The 23,073-nt window shown below is 34.2% G+C and overlaps 1 protein-coding gene across 1 annotated transcript; it reads right to left on the reverse strand.

The window, feature by feature from the left end:
• Positions 1 to 1,249: 1,249 nt before the first annotated feature.
• Positions 1,250 to 19,864, reverse strand: LOC107679141 (low density lipoprotein receptor adapter protein 1-B-like). Its single transcript, XM_016474600.1, has 8 exons — positions 19,840 to 19,864; positions 18,840 to 18,982; positions 16,931 to 17,043; positions 13,863 to 13,977; positions 13,622 to 13,694; positions 10,144 to 10,298; positions 7,906 to 7,940; positions 1,250 to 2,028 (listed from the first exon to the last, which is right to left on the reverse strand). The coding sequence occupies exons 1-8, from the start codon at positions 19,862 to 19,864 to the stop codon at positions 1,884 to 1,886; spliced, it is 804 nt and encodes a 267-aa protein (XP_016330086.1). The 3' UTR covers positions 1,250 to 1,883.
• Between the last annotated feature and the right edge of the window lie 3,209 nt (positions 19,865 to 23,073).

Here is a 23,073-nt window from a genome sequence, read left to right on the forward strand (position 1 = left end):
GCCAAGGGAAGATAACTGACCGTATAATATAAAAATATAGGTAATATCGGTATTTTTGAATCCTGCTGGTGAAAACGTGCCTCATGAATATTAATTACGTAATGCGAAGGTCTGTCAGTTCTCCCAACTGATTGGCTCGAAGGCAGACGTTCGTAAATTGGTCGCTTAACGAGAATTAAAGGTGTTTTTTGTCATTTTTTGACGTTAAAATGCGGGCTATCCCATGTGCAGAGACGACTACGACTAAAATTATATATAAAAGGAGTTACGTGAAACTATACCCTCCCCAGCAAATACACTAACGCAGTAATATCAAACGACTATCGTAGGTCTATTATGACCAGCGCCGGAAAAACAAGAAAAGTACTGAAAAAGTAACCCGTTACCTAAAAAGTAACTGTTACATGGCACGTATTATTATGAATATTAATAAATGACTCGTGAAATCTACGTGACAGTGCTGCCTATTCATTAACACCTGAATAATAACTTGTATAGCCACTGAAATGAAACCACACAAAGAAAATTAAAATATAAAAAAATATTATTTGGACTCAAATTCCAGTACTAACCTTATTTTCGTCACAGAGCAAATTACCATAATCATTATGGCACTGCAATAGTTTCACAACTAGAGGGAGTCATGTCAACTCAAAACAGTAAAAAAAACAAAGCATTTTCATTACAGTTTTAATTTATGAACATGAAATGAATAATGTAAACAAAAACTAACACTGAGGTGTTATAAATTCTACTCATGACGTGTAATAAAACCACAGTGGTAAATATCAGTTCATTGCTTGCTTATGATGATGATTATCATATATATATATATATATATATATATATATATATATATAGTGTGACAAATATGCAAAAAATAAAAAAAACCAGGAAGGGGGCCAACACTTTTTCACACCACTGTATATCTATACTACACTTAAAGTCAACCTGAAATTAATTCAGATATATTTTTGGGCAAAGGAATACATGTAACATTACAAAATAGATTGGCATTTCCATAAAAACATACCACGGACATCCATGGTAATACAATATATTTGCTTTTTAAACACTTACATATAGTAGTACCATGATACCATGAAGTCCCTAATACCATCTGATACTGTGACATCCATGCTTTATTGGATGAGTATGGTAACCTGTTGAAGAATGAACAATAAGCATGGCATAAGCAGAAAGATCCTGAAATGAAACCATAAGCTTTAGAAAGAGACACAGAGAGAAGTGCAAAAATACATTTTAATAGAAAAAAAAATAAGATTGTCTTATTTAAATACCCTGCCTTCTCTTTTTTTGTCCATTATTGTATGCTTCATGTCTGCTTATCCATTCGTTTTCATACATCGGAGGGCAGACAACTCACATATACAACACCTTCACCACTTCAGCGCTTAAAAAACACACTCCAACTCCACACAAACTTCAAACATCATGTAATTTAGTAAGCATTACCCCGAGACTATATATTCAGAAATTTGACTGCATAGAATTGCAAAGCTAGCCTCAGCAATTAAACCCATTAATAATAATAATAATAATAATAATAACTGAGCAAATATTATACAGTTATTGTTGTACACGTACATTTTATATTCATACAAATACAAAAAAAAAGCAACTTATGGGAAGTAACAAAAAACTTTAAATGTCAATATACTTAAACGTAATTCGGGGGGGATAATAAAAAGGAAAAAAAAAGTATTGCTTTGGTCTGTGCTTTTGTTGAAGTCATCTCGTTGGGTTTGCCGAACCGCATGTCAACTCAAAGCCGGCCGAGGCATCAGCTACAGCCGCCAGAGGGCGCCGCTGAGATTCCCTTCAGTGTCGTCTGATCAGATCGTTCCTCCGCGAACCGCCGATCAGAATCCGAACGCGTCCTCGGCGTCGGTAGCCTCAGCATCGGCTTTGTCCCAGTTGCTAGGCGACAAGCACTCTTCAGGGTTGTAGTCCTGAGGGTTTACCCCAATGTCCAGCATCTGGGGGTTAGTGCGAGACTCAGCGAGTCTTGGGAGAAACACACACAGAGAGAATGAGTTAAACCGAAGCATCTTCAGCAAACATCTTCACAACATCAGTAGCGGTTCAGATCATATAGAGAGCAGGGAATACTGTACATATGCAAAACACCAGAAACAACACTTTAAATATGCATGGTAAACTTCTCGCTGATCTGGAGCTCTTCGTTACATTTGAATGAAATGATAAAATAATTGTTTATTTGTACTATAATGAACAAGATTGTATGAATGGACAGCGCTCATCTAGGATAATATAAACATCATATATATATATTATATATATATACATATATATATATACACATATATATATATATATATATATATATATATATATACATATATATATATATACATGAACTTTTCCACGACATTCTAATTTATTGAGATGCACCTGTATATAAAAACGCATTTATACATTCAATCTAATGTTTATATACACACTTAAAAGAATTTTAAAAAATCTTAAATAAAATTAAAAAAATATATATATATATATATAAATGAGAAAATATAAAATTAATAGCTCAATTAATAATTCAGAACATTATGAAATAGTATAATAGCATTATGAATAATAGCAAAATAACATACAAATGGTGTGTGCATAAATGCTTCATATGTAGGATTGGGAATCACGAAGAGGTTATTTTTGTTATTTAATTATTATAAATTTAATATGATGAGAAATAAAGGCTGGACACTGTGAAATAATACAAAGAAAACAAAGAAGACAGTATGTCTTTCTGCATTGCACATACAGAGTGATCAGTCTGATTCTTTTTAATGAATCTTTCAAAAAGAATCAAACCTCATTGCTGTTTTGAGTCATCAGTTTAAATTAGTCTAATGCTGACAACTTGTGGTTAAAGATTCACACATTCAGAACAGAGTTTTGTTAGTTCTTCAATATTTATACCATAATTATTCTTTTAGAACAGCAGCTTCCTCTCAAAGAGAAACGTTAACTGAATCATACAGTGGAACTGGAATTGTTACATTCCCCATGATTCCCATTCCAACACAGAAGACTATAAGCTGCACAAAATATGCATGAACCAGTGAGTAGTGTTCTAGGGTAGTACTCTTTACCCTAAATATAGAGACACAGCTCTGTGGTTGAACATGATGTGAAATCAAACCTCTGAGGAGCTGGAATGAAAAGTGTGCTGTGGAAAATAACAAAAACCAGGAACATATCTGGGAAGATCTACGGTAACACTGCCACACAGCCTCAATGCACTTTAGTCACGGTAGACGCCATATGTTTCTGAAAAAAAGAGCTGCATTTATTTGATCAAAAGTACAGTAAAAACAGTAATATTTTGAAATATTATTACAATTTAGGCTGTTTTCTAGTTAAAAATGTAATTTATTCCTGTGATGTAAAGCTGAATTTTCAGCATCATTACTCCAGTGTCACATGATTCTTCAGAAATCATTCTAATATGCTGATTTGCTGCTCAAGAAACATTTATCATCAACATTGAAAACAGTTGTGCAGCTTCACATTTTTGTGTAAGCCATTTTTTGCAGCATCCTTCACAAATAAAAAGTTCAAAATAACAGCATATAAATCTTTTGTAACATTATAAATGTCTTTACCGTTACTTCTGATCAATTTAATGCATCCTTTCTAAACAAAAGTAATAATTACTGTAAAAAAAAAAATTTTTTTCAAAACCTCAAACTTTTGAAAGATAGTGTAAGTCGTGTTGAAAAGGTGATAAATAGTGACAGTAAGTTGATGGTAGCCATAGACTTCCATAATATTTTTTTCTATAGTATGGAAGTCAATGGCTACTGTTAAGTGTTTGGTTTCAACATTCTTCAAAATATTTTCTTTTGTGCTCAACAGAAGAAAGAAACTCATACAGGTTTGGAACAACTTGAGGGTGAGTATGACAGAATTTACATTTTTGGTTGAACTATCCCTTTAAATACAGCGTCTACCCAGAACAAGGTTCATAGTAACAGACTTTGTGGCAAGGCAATGGCGGGAAACCGACAACTGATCACAAGAAAAACTAGGAATATATGAAGATGAATCCAAGTGATGTTTCTACAACTCTTGGCAAAGAACCCTGCCATGAAGTCCTCAAAATGGAACAGGTGTGAGAAGTGGACAGGGTTTTGAGCCGTGAGGAGGAACATGCGTGAGCTGCTACAGATGGAGAACTGGACTACAGTCGTAGATGATCATGGTGTTGTGACGGAGTGAATTATGACGGATGAGGACTATAGCACAGGCACATGTCACTACAGCTCAGGTGAACAACATTTTTACCTGTGTTGGACTCAAAACTATCCAGACTGCGGCTGAAGGAAGTAAACAATATCAGCATGAGAAAACAGAAGCAGCAAACGGCTGCATCTTTAGTCAGCATGTCTTGATTAGCTGTTGCAATAATAGAACTTCCACATTGTGATATTTTTATCAGCTTTTTAAAAATGTCCTGATGGGGTTTATTGAGCAGCCAGTGAAGTCAAAGGTTACCGCTGGGCTAATGTTGAGGAAATGAGGTCAGAGTTACAGCTAACTAAAGTTGACCTCTTGACCGTAAAGACTAAACCACTGTAAGATCCATTTCTTTGTAAGACTAAAGGCATTAAGAATTATTAGTGTTGTTTGCTAAGGTAAGCATGAATACTACACACTTTAAAGATCTGAACAAATTCCCAAGTATTAAACTTTGACAAACTTAAACAACCAGTGTTGTTATTGGTAACTAAAACTGCAACTATTAAATAAAAAAATAAAATAAATAAATATTAGATGAAAAACCTAAACTTAAATGAAGACGAGAAATGTTGGCTTGGCAACTAATTAAATACATTTTAGTTCATTTAAAAAAATGGTGTAAGATTTACATAGGAAAATTTCACTTAGAAATTGCTAGTAAATTTGACAAGTAACTACAAAGAAATGGCAACTAACACATCAAATTGAATGTGAAATTTTAAGTAGAAAGACTTACAATTAATTTTTGCAGTGTTGCCAAGTATTAAAATTACTAAAAAAAATACAATAAATAAATATAAAATAAAAAACAAAAAAAGAAAGCCAAACAGAAATTATTTTTAAAAAACTGACAAAAGTGCAAAATTACAAAACAAACTAAAATAAAAATAACTGAAAATATAAGAATTAAAGTGAATTCAAAATATTAATAAATACTATAAATAGTACAAAAATAATACTGCATATAACTTAACCACTTGTGCTTATGAACACACAGTAAATGACACTTACTTGCAATGCAAAAAAAAACAAAACAGTAAGAGCAGCAGGATACAGTATGTTTTCTTTTTTGAATACATATAGTAACTAAATAACTATATATACTCTGAAAATAATGTACAATTTAAAGGATCTTTTTTTTATATTGAGTCAAGAGGTCAATCTGACATTTAGATCTTCTACTGGATAAACTTGAAGTTCGGTGCAACCAGCCATTTCATTTTATTTGTGCATCCGTCTCACAATAATGTACAGAAATGGTCAATTATGACCATAATATCTCTCAACCCACTGTGTTTTTGAGGATAAACCATCTCAAATGCTAAACAGCTTCAGTTTGTGATGGAAAGCTCTTCAATGGTCTTTAATCAGAGATTTACTCAATCCCAATTCATCCTTGATTGGAAAAGTTCTTGCATGTCAGAGATCTAGAGCGTCTCTCCTCACACTTACAAGGTGAAAGCATGTTAAATGGAGATTAACGAAGTACTGCGTTTGATTAAAAGCCAACGCTTTTAATTACTGCACACGACAAATAATCCGCGTGAAGCGGAGATGGACTGAACCCCCGCTGCTGTAAAACAGCTCATCTCATGTCTGCTAATCTCTCGGGAACGGCACTCCGTGTGTCTGGATGAATAATGACCATCATTACAAATCGTTAAACAGCTGTTGTTTGGTTTGCAGAATAAATCGGCTGTTAATTAGTGCCATTACGATGTCATAGTATGCAAATAATAGTCATTTAAAACATGACCTAATCATTTGGCATCACAATTGTTTGATTTTTGGGTGTATAGGCAACCAGGAACGTGCATACTGTATTATCCCAATAAAAATATTATCTTAAAGAGCTCATATTATGAGGGGTCCAATTTTCTTTAATATTTTTAAATTAATGCTAAAGTGTGTAATTTTCAAATGTTAAAATATATTGTCTTAATGTGTAGAGACAAACGACTTGTATTCTATGGTGTTATCAAAGCATATGTCAATTTCAAAGGTCCATAAAATATTATTGGTATATTGAAAATTGTTTAAACTTTGGGTGTTGTTAGAGGCCTAGACTGTATATCATTTGAAATTATCATATTTAATGCACCCTTAAACATGGCTGAGAAAGCCCACCCTGAACTGGGCAGAAGGTGCAATATGACGTCTCATTCTATATAGAGCCATATGTAAAATTCAATGGTCCATAAAAAAGATTGGTAAAGTAAAAAAAAATGTTTTAACTTTGGATATTGTTAGCGCATTAGACCATTTATCAAGTCTCATTGTAAGATCTAATGCAGCCTTGAAAGTAGCAGAGAAACACCGCTACAAATTTGGCAGAGGGTGCAATATGACGGCTCATTTTGTACTGTCTCATATGAAACTTTCAAGGGTTCATAAAAAAAGATTGATACATTAAAAAAATTTACAAATTTGGATTTCTTAACAGTCTGAGACTGTTTATCACTGTTAACTGTCAAATTTCAAGCAACATTGAAGATGGCTGAGAAATGCCTGCCCGAATTGGGTAGAGGGTGCAATAAAATATCTCATTCTGCATTATCCCGATGTCAAGTTCAAGGGTTCATAAATAAAGATTGATACAGTAAAAATGTTCTAACTTTGGAATTTGATAGAGCCTTGGGTTATTTATCACACCACATTGTCAGATCTAATGCAGTCTTGAAATCGGCAGAGAAACACTGTTACAAATTAGGCAGAGGGTGCAGTATGATGGCTCATTCTGTATTGTGCCATATGTAAAGTTTAAGGGTCCATAAAAAAAAGACTGATACAGTAAAAAATGTTCAAAATTCAGATTTCTTTACAGTCTTAGACTGTCTTTCATTGTTAATTGTCAAATTTGATGAAGCTTTCAATACGGCTGAGGAAGGCCTCCCCAAATTGGGCCGAAGGTGCAAAATAGTATCTCATTCTGCATTATCCCTGGCAAGGTTAGATGTCTATAAATAAACATTGGTAAATTAAAAAAAATAAATCACAAATTGGATTGCATTACAGTCGTAGACTGTTTATCATTCTTAATTCTCAAATTTGATGCAATCTTGAAAGGTTGAGAAAGGCCTCCCTGAATTAGGCAGCGGGTGCAATATGGTATCTCATTCTGCATTATCTTACATCAAGGTCAAGGGTCCAGAAAGAAAGATTGATACAGCATCTTGCAAATAACCTCAGCAAAGTGCTGTTGTTAATTTCTCGCCCACAATTTCTGAAACTCAAGCCTTTAAATGTGGCATTTTAGTTTTCAGGAGCAGCACTTTGACCGCATTCAGACATCAACCAGTGAAAGCCTGTTAGGAAAGTTTGACAAATTGTTACACAGATTTCTCGGTCTACTCCAGATGTCTTTTTTTTTTCTATGAAACAGAAACTGTGAGTGGGGTGCAAAAATAGTCCGAATTATGTAAAACCAACCAAAGAGTTTATTCTCAGAACCAAATATGTCCATCACAAATACCGCTGTGGTCACATAATAGAGCGTCAGGAATAGTCGTGCCCTATACTCCACATCTGCGCTGAAGTTATAGTATGACCTGTTAAAGTTCACTGCGCAGGGTGTTATAGTGCAAAAGCACCAGATATAACTCCAAATATAATTTTACTAACCTTGAGAAAGCCTCATCTAGACCATCCTCAAGTTCCTGCAAAAGACACCGCAGAGATTACAGTAAGTTAAAAGAAGCATCTTCATTTGGAGTCCATAGGGTTCTCAGCAGTAACTAATGTGCTTTTAAACTCTTATTTAAAAGTTACATTTTAATGTAAAATAATTTTAAAATAAAAATGTAAAACATTGCATGTAGACTGAGTTAAATAAACATTGCTGTCATTTTAACAATTAAAATAAAAATAAGACTAGTGAGTGGTTTTCTCAGAATTGCTGACATAAACAGCATTAAAATAATTTCAATTAACTCTGATTAGTATTAAGTAATTATTCAAATAAACTGGTGGAGTACTTTGACTTTAGATATTTTAGTACATGTCTAAAGCATTTGTGTGTGTGTGTGAGAAAATTTATAAATCCATCCACCAACTATGATCAAAAGCAGGCGTCATATTCTTTATCCAAATTACATTTTCCGTCTTTTGATGTTAAGTGGAAAAAAGGTGTGATTTTATTTGAAAATCCATGAAACAGCTAGTTCTGTTCTGATTCCCAATTCTGATTGGATGAGCCACGTTTTAAGCGGTTGACAAATTACTCTGTTTCTTGGAAACCATAACCAGCAGTTAGGCTAATGAACTATATAACATGGCAGATTTATTTATAAATTTACATTACACTTATTTCAGGTTCAGGCCTCCTGGATCAACATGAGGCGATCACAGACACAATGGTTATAGTTCATAAATCAACCTTTAAACAGAATATTTTCATATCTCCACACTTGCAGTGATCATACAGATCCGTGCATGTAGGGAATGAATCAAGCCGCGACACGCTCACAGACTCCAGTCAAACAAAAGCACCATCACATCTTTCTCTGATCCTGGGCCGTTAAACCTGTCCATCTCTGTCCTGGACTCATATTTCACGAGCTGAGATCAGCCGCTAAAAAGACTCATGTTTCTGATATCTGATGGGATTTAGGAACACACAGAGCTTTATTCATGCACACACACGTCTGACACACGGATCACTGGTCCTCAAGGGTTAATTCGTTCACTAAACTCTGCCGTACAGGTTTATTTCTGTAACTTGAGATCCATTCAGGGTCCTGTGGCACACTTACAAAAAAGTAGCATGGTCCAGTGACGGTATCAGATGATAATACCTGGGTCTTTAAGTGGTACTTGTAAGGTACTTTGAAGCATACCACGGTATTATCATTGCCATTGCTGGATGGATCAAAGAAGATTAGGCATGCTGTGACCAAAAAAACCATGCAAACTTAAATAGTGCCTGGAAGCAACAAAGAATCTTAAAACTGACATCATTTTTTGTGTTTTTCGTATCTCATCAATACACTTATAAGTCAAAAGTTCGGGTCAGCAAGACTTTTTTTCTCTCTCTTATGTGCACCAAGGCTGCATTTATTAATCAAAAATGCAGTAAAAATTGTAATATATTATTAAGATTTAAAATAACTGTCTTCTATTTGAATGCATTTTAAAATTTAATTTATGTCTGCGATGCAAAGCTGAATTTTCAGCATCATTACTCCAGTCTTCAGTTTTATATGATGGTCAGAAATCATTCTAATATTCTGATCTGCTGCTCAAGAAACATGCATGATTGTTATCAATGTTGAAAACAGCTGTGCTGCTTCATATTTTTGTGAAAGCCATAATACTTTTTTTAGGATTCTTTGATTAACAATGTTCAAAAGAACAGTATTTGTTTAAAATCGAAATCTTTTGTAACATTATAAATGTCTTCACTGTCACTTTGATCAATTTAATGCATCCTTGCTGAATAAAAGTATTGCTTTCTATCAAAAAAATAATACATTTTACTGTCCCAAACCTATCAAGAATACCCTTGTATTATCATGTCTCCAGCAACTAATTTGTCTATCCACACTGAAACCAAAAATACTGTGTGACAGAACACAACCACATCCAATAAGAACATGTTTGATATTTAATATACAATTGTGTGGAGTGGGATGTTGTGTGTGTGTGTGTGTGTGTGTGTGTGTGTGTGTGTGTGTGGTTCAGGAAAAACCTACTTTGAAGAAACCAAATGTCCACACAAGGATTGTAATAGCTGAAATTTTTTGAAACATTTTAGGCCTCCATGAGGAAAGCAGCTAATAAATCATCATTTTTTTTCCCTGAAAATGTAAAAGTGCAGAAAGTCTTCTGTGATGGTTAGGTTTAGGATCAAACATATTGCACAGTATAAAAATCATTATGTCTACAGAAAGTCCCGACAAAGCATAAAAACGTGTGTTCACCTCCTCCTTTTGTGCTGCCCAGACTGGCTGAACTCTCAGACTGAGAGCTGCTGGCCGCCTCTCCATCAGATCCACACTTCACCTGCTTCTCTTTCTCTGAAAACAAAGGTTTAAAAGCAGAAATATAAAGCTTCTATTGTTGTTAGCATGCTTACATTAAACAGTCACTAAAAACATGTTCTTTATTTGAGCTGTGAAGTTTAAAACCTCTCTCAGTCTAATCATTCCTTCATCATTCTTTTTGAGGTGGGAATACTTTTCTTATTTGAAAGTGTATAATTTCTTCTTTTTTTTCTTCTTTTTTTTTGAGCAAAATACTCATGATTACCACTTTAATCATAAAAAAACTAACAAATTAAATTAATTATATATTTGTTTTTTTTTTATGTACTTTTTTCAACATTTTAGGTTAAAATATACATGGAAGTAAATAAATCACCACTTTTTAAAAATCGTTTTATTACTTTTTACTCAACAATTTAAAACCAACAAGAATAAAATAGAGAACAAAATGTCATTTTCATCATCTTTGACATCCTTATTGGTCACTGATCTCTAAACAAATATTATATATTATCACACATCATATTCATCTCAAAACTTTAATTCATATTCTTTTATATATATTCTTATTTTTAAATACGCATTCATGAAAGTCTTTATAAAGATTGAGGTCAGTGAGTATAAATGTGCACCAGGGCAAGGAGAAACCAGCCATAAATGTACATTTGAAAATTTAACACATGTAGCATAAAACAGTGCCGTGGCTTTGATCTCTGCCTGAATTAATAAAAATGGAAATGAAACACCCTAAAGCATTATCAAAGCCCTGAACGCTCAAACAGCCTCCTTCATGAGGAAGTGGATATATACCGCACTCACATACTGCCTAGCACTCTATGACTAAAGAGGGAAGTTAGGAGGGTGGTGAAGTGCTCAGATCTGGTTCCTGCAGGATCATAATGGTGTTTCTGGTTCTTCTCTTTGTGGTTACCACAGTGAACCATTAACAATAAATGTGTTTAAAGAAACAGTTCTCACAAAAATTAAATTTGATAAATATTTACAGTTTGTTTCTTCATGGGAACAGATCTGGAAATATTTAGCATTACATCACTTGCCCACCAGTGGATCCTCTGCAGTGAATGGGTGCCGTCAGAATGAGAGTCCAAACAGCTGATAAAAACATCACAATAATCCACAAGTAATTGACACATGCCTCCAGTGCATCAGCTAATGTCTAGTGAAGTGAAAAGTTGTGTTTGTAAGTAGGGCTGTCGCGATTCGTCGATTTTATTCGACTATTCGATTTTTTTAAATCCTCGACTTAATTTTGCTCGCGTCGACTAACCGGCAAAATACCGGAAGTGGCGCATTTCACGGACGAGAATCCATAAAACAGATTATTAGACTGTTTCCCAAGGCTGCATGATATATTAAACCCATTTAAAAATCATAATTAAGCATAATTGTGAATTCACAAACGCTACGATTTAATTAAATAATTATATGCGATGCAGTTCTAATACAGTATATGTGCTTTAATTATTTACATGCGTGTAGGTTAAGTACATGCGTCACACAGCGGCTCCGTTCACAGTAGTTCCACAGGAACTGTTATCATTTACATGTGTGGAGCATCTCAAACTCCATCTCTGCATGTTGTTGTGAGTTTGGATTTATTATAACGTTCATCTGGGAACGCAACGTGCGCCATTTCATCAGATTTATTCTATTTTAATGGTTCCATTAAATTTTAATAATCAAAAGTATCTCCAATTAATTGATTTTATTAAAAAAAAAAAAATTCTTTTTTAATTTTCAGAAATACATTTTTCTCCTAAATAAATTCTGGTAAATACTCCTTTAAAAAGTGTTTTTTGATTATAACTGTATTATTAGTAAGACTAGAACACGTGGATATGTTGTCATTCTTACACTATAATACTGAACTTTGATTTCAGTGATTTGGACTATGAGATGGACACTTGCTTCTTGCACTCTATGTTGCACTTTACTTTTGCTTTAAAAAAAAGATTTCACAGAAATTTGGATTTCATCTGGTTTAATAAAATATAGTTTCATAAAATATTCTTAAGTAAAATAGTTGATTTTTTGGTGGGAAATTAATCGTTTAGATTAATCGACAAGTTAGTCGATAGATTAATCGAAATGAAAATAGTCGTTAGTGGCGGCCCATTTGTAAGAAACATTTTTGTTCATTCTCAACTATTTCTTTATTTCACAATGGAAATATAACTGTGTGTCATTTGTTTATATTTTAGACCCTGCAGTAAAACACAATAAAATGGAGAGAAGAGTCTGAGTTCTGCCAGATGATCAGTTCCTGCAGAATCCGCCAGGTGCAGAGAGATGAAATGAGTAAAGCTCTACAGGCCTCAGGACACACACACACACACACACACACAGGCATGTTCAAACATGCAGTAAATTACATATATGTTCTGCTGATCTAAACGACTGGAGCTGCTCTACTTTCCCTGCTCTAAAATCTCTTTCTTGTCCTCCACACCTTCATGAAATAAAGAAAATATATAGTCCCTTAAAAATTAATTGGTCTACAAGACAATGCCTTTTTAAAGTCATAAATACAGTGACAGGCTTGGGCAATATATATATATATATATATATATATTCAAAATTCCAAAAGTCCAAAAAATACTTGATCTAAAATTAAAAAGCTTTAAAAGAGTGTTTTTTTGTTGTTGTTGCCAATTAAATTCAAAATTGATAATGCAAGAAGTAAACATAGTAAAAATCTAGTTCAAAAAAGGTGTGTTTTCCACATTTTTCCACTTAAATATTTAATATTAATACATTATATTTATTATGTATATACAATAAATGTATATGCATAAATATAGCAATACAGAAACAATACTAAATCATTTTAAAATGCCTTTTGTTTTTGTTTTTTAAATGACATAATTGACTTTTTTCTATGTATATTGTGGGTTAAATATATATGAATGCAAATGGTCCAGGGTTATTATAGTTAACTAAATTTTTTTTTTACTTGATATAAACTTTAACTGAAACAAAATAAACCATAAAAAACAAAACTTATTTTATTTCAGTTAGTTGCAATGATTCTTATTTTTATTTAGTTTTATTTAGTTAACTCTCATTTCTATGTACAAAAACTAAAACTAAAATTACATGAAAAAGTACATAGACATATTACAAAACTAATTCAAAAAATTCAATAGAGTAAGTTTGGGGCGGGGCTACTAGTATAAACAACCTGTTTGAAAGCAGTCATTATTTTTGGACTTGTGTTTGGTGTTGCTAGTGGTGTGGAAATTACACACTCCAGCTTTAAGTAGGACATGTGTGAATTTGTGCTTCTCAGCATAACAAAGACAGCAAGAATCGGAAGAAAGATAAACAAGAGATACCTTCTTTAGCAGCCTGCCAAAACTCAAATGCCACACGGAAAGCTTGAGCCACCGTTAACGTCACCGCCTGAGCCTGAGACAGATGGGGAAAAGGGAAGAGACGTGTCAACGCCACATTTCTTGTCATGGATAGAAAGACAGTGCACTGGTTTCTCTCTCTGAGGAAGTGTGGTCTTAACGTATAACACTATTTATACACTGAAGGAAAGACAGGGAGTGTCTCATATGAACACACACTCACCACTTTCCTCTTGGTGCAGAGGTACGCGTGACACTCCAGTGTTTCGTTGCGCTGACTCTGAGCGATGTAGGCAAACACTTTATCATGCATCTTATCAGCCGTGCAGTATGATATCCTAAAGACAACAAACAACATATGAGCAGTCAATCTAAAGAAGACAACCTATGTAAAAGTACAGTAAATAGTTCCTGCATAATATACTTTCTTAGACTACCATTCAAAAGTTTTGGAGTCAATACAATTAAAAAAAAAAAGAAATGAATACTTTTATTCCACAAAGATGCATTTAACTGCTAAAAACAATTGATAATGCTACAAAAGACCATATTTCAAATAAATGCTGCTCTTTGGGACTTTATATTCATCTAAGTATCCTGGAAAAAAAATGTACCATGGTTTCCACAAAAATATGAAGCACCACAACTGTTTTCAACATTGCTAATAATAAGAAATGTTTCTTGAGCAGCAAATCAGCATATTAGAATGATTTATGAAGGATCATGTGACATTGAAGACTGCAGTAATGATGCTGGAAATTCAGTTTTTCATCACAGAAACAAATTCCATTTTAAAATATATTAAAATAATACATTTTAAATATAGAAAAGAATGTTAAAATAGAAATCCATTAAATTGTTATAATATTTCACAATATTTCTTTACCATATTTCAAATAAATGCAGCCTTGGTGAGCAATCAAAAACATTTGTAAAAATTCTTAAAAAAAAATGTAAAATTAAAAAATGCCATCCCAAAACTTTCTGAACTTTTGAAACTTTTTAGGATACATAAGTTGTTTCAAATATTTGAGACCCCTACTGAAGATGCCATTTTTCATTACAAATGTTATTAGCATAATGAGTTAAAAGTTTTCTTTTTTTTTCCTTTAATGACAGCAGCACATGATCAAAACCTGCTGATCATGTTCTCCACCATGATCTAAGATGTTTCAAAGAGCACCTTGAGCTTCATCAGAAGCATGAGCTGTAAGTGAAATCGTTCACATGATCAATAACACATACAGTGCCTTGCGAAAGTATTCATACCCCTTCATTTTTTTCACGTTTTATGTTGCTGCCTCATGTTAAACTGCTTAAATGTACTTTTTTTTCCCACATCAATCTACACTCCATACACCATATTGACAAAGCAAAAACAGAATTGTCACAACTTCGTAAATTAATTAAAAATAAAAAAACTATGATCATGGAGCTCAACTAGAGTGACCATCAGGTTCTTGTTCATCACTCTAACCAAAGCCCTTCTCCATCAGTTGCTCAGTTAGGCAAGGAGGCCAGCTCTAGGAAGAGTCCTGGTTGTTTCAAACATCTTCCATTAAGGGCAAAATGAAGGGGTATGAATACTTTCGCAAGGCACTGTATTACCTTTCATTTGGTCAGTGATCTAAATCCTAAAACTTTCTGTTTATCTCCTCCAGTTTAAATTAATCTAGGGGAAATCATTCCATATATTATATATTTTATATATATATATATTTATTTCGGATACGATTAATCACAATTAATCGTTTGACAGCACTAATATATATTTAATTATTGTTATACACACACATAGCACCAGTTTTCTACATTGATAATACGAAGAAATGTTTCTGAATTTTAAGTATTTTGCATCACAGAAATAAATTACATAATTACATTTTAAAATATTTAAAAATATAAGAGTTATTTTAAATTGCAGTAATATTTCACAGTATATATATATATATATATATATATATACACACACACACACTGTGAAATATTACTGTGAAATAGGATCAGAACATATATATATATATATATATACACATGCTCTGGTCCTGTGTGTGAGACAGAGAAAGGTTTTGTAAGTGTCTCTAAGTACAGTATGTGTGTGAATTTTTAAATGTGAAACAGGACAGATGGCGGTCGTCCGTCATTAGTCCCGCCCCTGCTGCTGTGGGGCCGCCCTGTGACAGGCTGAGCCAGCTCTTACTCAGGGCCGAGGGGAGAAATCAGCACTGGAGGAGTTCATGAGTTTACTGCACATTACAAAGAGATGTCAACAGGAAACCAGAGACGATGCAGTCACAGACCAACTATCCCGTGTGTGTGGGTGTGTGTTATGGTTTGGTGGGTCAGCTTTCTGTCAAAGTGCTGATGGAGTGTTGAACACAGAGAGCTCAGCACTGCTTGTACACATTTTTAAATCTCAGAGGAGGTGACGTGATGGTCTGCTATATACAAGTGTCTGTGCAAGTCATTACACTCATTACATTAGAATTTAAGAGCGAATGTGCATATTTGTCATGAAAATAATGTCACAATGCAAACCATCTTAATGGATCTACATGTAGGCTTCATTTTCGTTTCTTCATTTTCAGAACATAATTTTAGATTTTAGGGTGAATTGAAACCTGGACATGTTTTCATGAAAATTAGCCACATGATTGGAGTATCGCTGGTGTAATTAGAGTGGAGAGACCGGCTGGGCGACACCTCGCTCATGTTTATTCATTACACACACCACAGCCGGCGTCTGAGCACACTGAGCGCATGCAAGCTTCCAATAATAGCTGCGGTCCCAGGTGAGGGTCAGAGAGTGTCTGTCTGAGCCTCAGAGACACTAAAACAGATCGATAGAGGATCCTGACACAAACATCTCTCTCTCTCTCTCTGTCTGTATGAAAACACAGCAATCTTGAGGTCGCACCGCCATAAATGATGGATGGTAGGATTTCAGCGGGCAACAACAAATCCTTTCTTTTTTTATTGCAAGAGAGATGGGGTAAACCATATATATGCAATTCTTTGAACATTATAAATATCACAATGATTTTGATCATTTAAAAAACTTTGGATAAAAGCGTCTGCTAAATGACAATGTAAATGTAATGTATATATATTAGTATTTTGGATTATATGTTTGGGACCAATTAGGAGCCCTAGTTGTTAAGGGAACCATTATATGACATTTGAAACCTGAAGCAGAATCACTACATTCCTGATGATTTTCATCCCTAGAGACAGACAGCACAGACTCAGTGTCAGACAGGGCAACATGACAAACAGCCGCAGGTGACTCACCTGTATATGGACACATTCTCTATTAGCTGGTTTGATACGCTCTCGTAGAGAATAATCCCTAGAGGAGAAACCTTCAGCGTCACCTTCTGAAGCTTCTTCCCACCAGCTTTAGCCTGCGAGAGAGAGACAGAAAACACAGCTTTATCAAGCAGCTGTCCTGCTGAACCTATCAAACGATTTTTATTCATCAGAGATTTTCCATTTTCCATCAGATTTTGGAAGTTTTAGAAATGAGATTTTAGTTTTTTCAGCATCTTGGACAATGAGCATATTATTGTTATTGTTTAATAAATATATTTAAAAAGCTTTCTTTAACTAAAATAAGGCTGATATAAAATAAAATATAAAAATCAGATTCAGAAAATCAGAAAAAAGACATTAGTTGTTTCCGAAATAAACAAACTGAAATAAAAAATGCTTAAGTAATAAAATTACTAAAACTAAAATATAAATATAACAAAATAATTATAAAAATGACAAAAGCAAAAACAAAATTACTACAATTTTAATTAAAATGAAAACTGAAAATGTCAAAATAAAAGCCAATTCAAAAAATGTATACATACTATAATAGTATATAAGTAATACTAAAATAACACTGCATATAAGATGTTAAGTTTAAAAAAATGTGCTATATTAACATGATAAAATTAAAGCCTTGGTCATATAAAATATGGAATGCATTAAAAACAATCATATTTTCAATCTTTAATAAACACAACAGAATAGCAGTTTTATGAGCTATTGATTTGGTAACTAAAATGCACTAAACTACATCTGAATGATCTGATAGGATCTGATATGAAATGTGAATTTGTATTTTTGAATAATAAAAATATTTAAAAAAAAAACAATTTTAATGCTTTATTTTCACCTAATGTTTTAAGTGAATTCAGAAAGTCATACCCTGATAAGTCACAATTACTGATAACTGTACACTGAAGAACACAGCATCATTTATCCTTCACAATTTGGCTGCTAGGAGGCTTCGCTGTTTACAATTAAACTGCTAAGCTAAAGGTAGCACTCTCATTTGTTTTCTTATACATCATCTTCAATAAGTCAAACAATCAATCACATTTATAGTTATCAAGTAGGAAGATTCCACATCTGGTTTTGAATGCACTGACTCGCACACAGGCTTGCACAGTCCATTCGGTATGCAACTGATTTTTTCTGCTGAATCGCAACAATGTGGAGTGTTTAATAACCTCAAAACAACATTACGTCATGACAGGATCTAGCCTGTTGAAACACACAGAACCACACCCAGAAATCCCCTGAGACACACACTCACACACACACACACACTCCCATTAGCACCACTTACAAAGCATAAGAGACACATTAGAGCTGTGTATGTTACTTAAAGGCATAAAACTCTACACTTTTGTTGCATTTTCCCCTCACACTGATGGTTCCACGAAGAACCTTTAAAATTCATGGAACCTTTCAATTGCACAAAAGGGTTTTTATAGTGGAAAAGGGTTCTTTAGAGAATTAAAATGTTCTTCACACTAAGAAAAACGGTTCTTTTAAGAACTGTTCACTGCAAGGAAACTCAAATGGCTCTTCTAACCCCCTTTTATATGGCGTTATTTTAATGACAAATGTCGAGAGCGCATTATTGTAGCGCGAAATATTAATGTGCTTTCGCGCTACAATAATGCGCTCTCGACATTTGTCATTAAAATAACGCCATACTTTTAGAACCTTTATTTTTCTGAGTGTATGGTAGTCTGGTTAAGATGACAGAAAGTGAAACTCCAGGATCATCCTACTTGAGGACAATAAAGCATATTTTAGGCCTCAGAAGAAAGCATAATGACTACATTTAAAAAGTGTACATGACCTTTGCCCTGTCATTCATTTCCGTCTTTCATTGGATGGTGATGTGTGTTTGTCTTACTGTGGCAACGATTCTCTTGACAGCAGCGGCTGAGAGCTCTTCTCCTTTGGGTTCCTCCACCAGCGTCATGCCCAGATACTTCAGCTGAAAGACCATCCCCTCCAGCAGCGTCTCCCGCGTGTCTGTCCAGTTCTCTGGCAGCTCTGCACAAAGACACACACGGGATTAACATGTAGGCATATGATGCAAGCATGGCCAGAAACATGGCAATACATGCTGCCCACACAAATACACTCATGCAAATGAGTAAATCTCATGAAAACATGTCCAGGTCTAAAACAAAATGAATGAAAAATCATAAGAAATTTAATTTTGGCAGGTTTATTTGTTCAGATAATGACCATGTGTGTGTGTGTGTGTGTGTGTGTTTCTGTGCTGTATCAGGTCAACTATGTCAAGAACATGCTTTAGAGACAAGTAATTAATGCAAAAAGCATGACAAATTAAATTAAATTTTACATACAGAAAATTAAGCTTTTTTTAAATAAATTTAAATAATAAATTTGGTTTAATATAATATAATATAATATAATATCATATAATATAATAAATTTATTGCAACACTTTTTGATTCATTTATATCTATTTGAGTAAACTATAGTGAAAATGAAATACATTAATAACACTTTGTATATGGGTGTATTGACCAGTATTTATTACTTTATTACTTATTATTTATTATACAATATTTACATTTTTAAAAACATGCACATTTTAAATGTAAACAACCATGTTTACAGGTAAATGAAGATATTTGAACATATTTTGCTGTTTTGCATAAACTACTCAACTCTCAAACATGTTCTTGACAGATTTGGGTGGCAAAAGAGCATGGAAACACTGAACATGCTCATTATCTGAACAAATAAACCTGTTAAATACTAATGCAATTCAGTGAATAAGAGGTGAAAACATCTGCATATGAAACACATCACACAATCCTTCATTAAAACACAATGTCTTCAATCAGGTCTTTCATCCACTGCTCTTTGATCAACACCTGCACAGGACAGGAACTCATTCATGTTCTTACATGTAGCCTTATAATGCCATTATGGCAGTACTATGATTAAGCTGGATCTCATGTCAACACAAAACTGTGTTTATGCCCATAATAACAGTAACTATATATCACTGGGCCTTATGTGCGCATGTGCTAGTGTTGCATGCATTGCTTAAAAAACATGGCAGAACAGAAAATCACTTGGGCCTGCTTTCACAGACAGGGTTTAGATTAAGCCAGGATTTTGCCTTACTTAAATTAGGACATTTAAGTAGTTTTTTTAGGAAATGTCAGTGCAAGTTGCTTTAAGTTTAAAAAAATTGTCACGCGGCCAAGTATGCTTACAGCTTTATGCAACACAGACATCATGCGCATTATTGATCGGATTGGTCAGAAACACTGGAAAGGAGACATTGTAGACACTTCTGACAAAGTGAAAACTATAGTTGCAGGACAAAAAAAGCAGTAGAAACAAACAGACCTACTGCATTTAACAAGAATATTTTGTGTTGTAGTTTAGCAAACAAGTGACAAAACGACAGTAAAAGAATCACATTTCTTAACAAATAATCAAAACTAGAGATCGACCGATATATCGATTTACCGATATTTTCCCGATATTTAAGCATTTTACCAATATTAGTGTTGATGCTGACGCTTTAAATAAAATGTTTTTTTTATGGTTGTAATATGAAGATTAAATTTAACATGAAAGATAATACATAAACATGCAAATAATTGGTATCGGTATCAGTTATAAAATATCAATATCGGTCGATCAATAATCAAAACAATGGCAAATGGCATGTAAATGGGACAGAAGAGAGCATATTGTAACATTTAGCTCAATACTGTTATTCACAGTAATCAGACTACTGGTGTATATGTCACTGAACACACACATAAACCCCCACATACTGCCCTGATCTCAGACACAGCAATGAATAAATGTGTGTTTAACCCCACATCAGCGCTGACCTGTGACAGAGGTCAAGGGCAGGGGTCAAGGACGCACATCTAATAGACAGTTATCTGCTTCTCTCCATGGCGACTCCATTATATTACAACCTTGCTTAATCCATCTCAGCATGACAGAGAGCCATGCAGCCAAAAATAAAAGAAATAAAGGAGAAAATCAAGAAAGAAAGATAGCAGGAAACTGATAAAATAAAATAAAAACCAATGAAAGAACTAAAAAAAAAAAAAAGACAAACATATGAACAGAAAACAAAGAATGAATTAAACAAACCAACAAAAACAAATACCGAAGAATAAAAGAAAGAATCAAGAAAATTAACTAAAAAAAGAAACAAAGAAGAATAAGCAAACAAATAAATGGAGAAAACAAAATATGTTAGTTCAGTCTGCATGAAAACTTTTTCATTTTTTGTGAAAGCAAGCAAGAAACAAAAGAAACAAAAAATAATGAAAGAACTAAAAAAACAAACTAAAACAAAATTAAAACAAAAGAAAAAAATGACAAGTTAAAGTCATGAAACAAAGAGCAAACGAAAAAAGAAATTAACAAAAGAACAAAAACAAACAAAATGAAGAACAAAAGAAAGAAATGAGCAAATTAAAGAAAGTCATGCATGAAAAGATTTCTATGAAAGAAACAAAGATACAAAGAAATTGAAAAAATAAAACAATGAACAATCAAAGAACAATAAAACAATGAAATAAAAAAGAACAATCAAACATTCAGAACAAAAAAGGGAGAAACAAACAAATTAACAAAAAGTCAAGAAACAGAAGAAAAAGAAAAGAAACAGAATGAATGAAACAAACCAGCAAAAACAAACAAAAGGAAGAACAAAAGAAACAAACAAACAAATGAACAGAAAAGAAAGCAACAATGTGGCTGTGATATGTTAATTTAATTCTGTGTGAAAATGCTTCATTGTTGTAAATTAAATCAAGTTCATAATTCAGATTCCATCAGCAATGTAAATGCTTGCATTGTGAATATGTTAGTCAAGGGTTTAAGGGTGCTTTCACACTAGCACTTTTGGTGAGCACCCGAGTTCGATTGACGTCAAGAGTTCGGTTCGTTTGGATGATGTGAATCCGAACTCAGGTGCGCACCCGCGAACCGTACCCGAGTCCGCTTAAAAAGGGTGGTCTGGGGTACGGTTCAAGTGAACTCCGGTACGGTTCGCTGCTGATGTGAACGCAATCGTACCAAATCGCGGAAGTGAACCACTATTAATGACGTATTGTTTGATAAAAATGTGTGTTTGTGTGTGTGTTTCACTCACATTCCTGACGAGCGTGACTGACGCGCTGCAAACAGAGAGCTGTATATCTCATTTCTGTTCGCCTTCAGCGTTCTTTAGAGCATTTGCAGTACATTCCTAAGACAGACGTAAGTGCCGTTATGTACCGAAGCTTTGTAAACGACCGGTTCAAAAACGTAAATATATAAAAGTGCAGAGAGCAATGTTATGCATTTGCCGCCTTCTTCTGCGCCGTTGTTACTAAGCAACGGGGTAAACGGCTGCTGGCTTGATGACGCAAACGAACCGCGGTTCGGACCCAAATAAAATAATATGAACGCAGTCCAGCGGGGGAGGGGGAGGGGGGAGCAATCGAACTCGGGTTCGGACCAGGCAAGCGAACAAAGTGTGAAAGCACCCTAGTGTGCATGAAACGAAAATGGATATTGATTATTGCTGATTTCATGAATCATTCATGGGTCTTTGGCTGACAGGTGGTCTCTGGAACCCCCGTCAGGGATCATATGAGAGTGTCACCCCATCGTTCTGCCTACGAGAGTTCATTTTACTCCCCAAGACCTTCATAATCGCTCTTCCCCACTGTGACAGATCAATGACGCGAAGCATATTCACATCAAAACAGCACGGTTATAACCAGGTCTCATCAGAGCGCTGGTGTTCATGGGCTAAACTGGGGTTTGTAATGGAGTAAATGAAAATGAAAACCCTGATGAAGCTCATTAAGATTGTCTGTGCAAGCATGAGTGCCATCCGTCTCCATCACAGACACAGACGCTTACTTTAATCCTCAATTAACCATTATTTAAAATAATTGAAGGACATCCATTCTGTTGATGGTATTTCATTGCTCACTGAGAACTGAATGGGTTCATTTCAGTCTGTTCTCTGACACTGTGAAGTACTTTGTACACAAAAATGGCATGAGATGGCTGAAATTGCCAGTCACAATCTGAATGGCTGACATGTAATATCTATTATATATTTTTTAAATCAC

This window comes from Sinocyclocheilus anshuiensis, unplaced genomic scaffold (assembly GCF_001515605.1).
Source record: "Sinocyclocheilus anshuiensis isolate Anshui unplaced genomic scaffold, SAMN03320099.WGS_v1.1 scaffold300, whole genome shotgun sequence".
Classification (NCBI taxonomy): Eukaryota; Metazoa; Chordata; class Actinopteri; order Cypriniformes; family Cyprinidae; genus Sinocyclocheilus; species Sinocyclocheilus anshuiensis.

Bases quoted from the DNA above. Each gene is read 5' to 3' on its own strand.
- LOC107679141 (XM_016474600.1), bottom strand. From the start codon at position 19,864: ATGAATGAGTTCCTGTCCTGTGCAG. The intron at 18,983-19,839 runs GTGTTGATCAAA...GTCTTTGTGCAG, and splicing joins TGAGTTCCTGTCCTGTGCAG to AGCTGCCAGAGAACTGGACA. The intron at 7,941-10,143 runs GTGCAATATGTT...TGTCTTTTGCAG, and splicing joins GACATAATGATTTTTATACT to GAACTTGAGGATGGTCTAGA.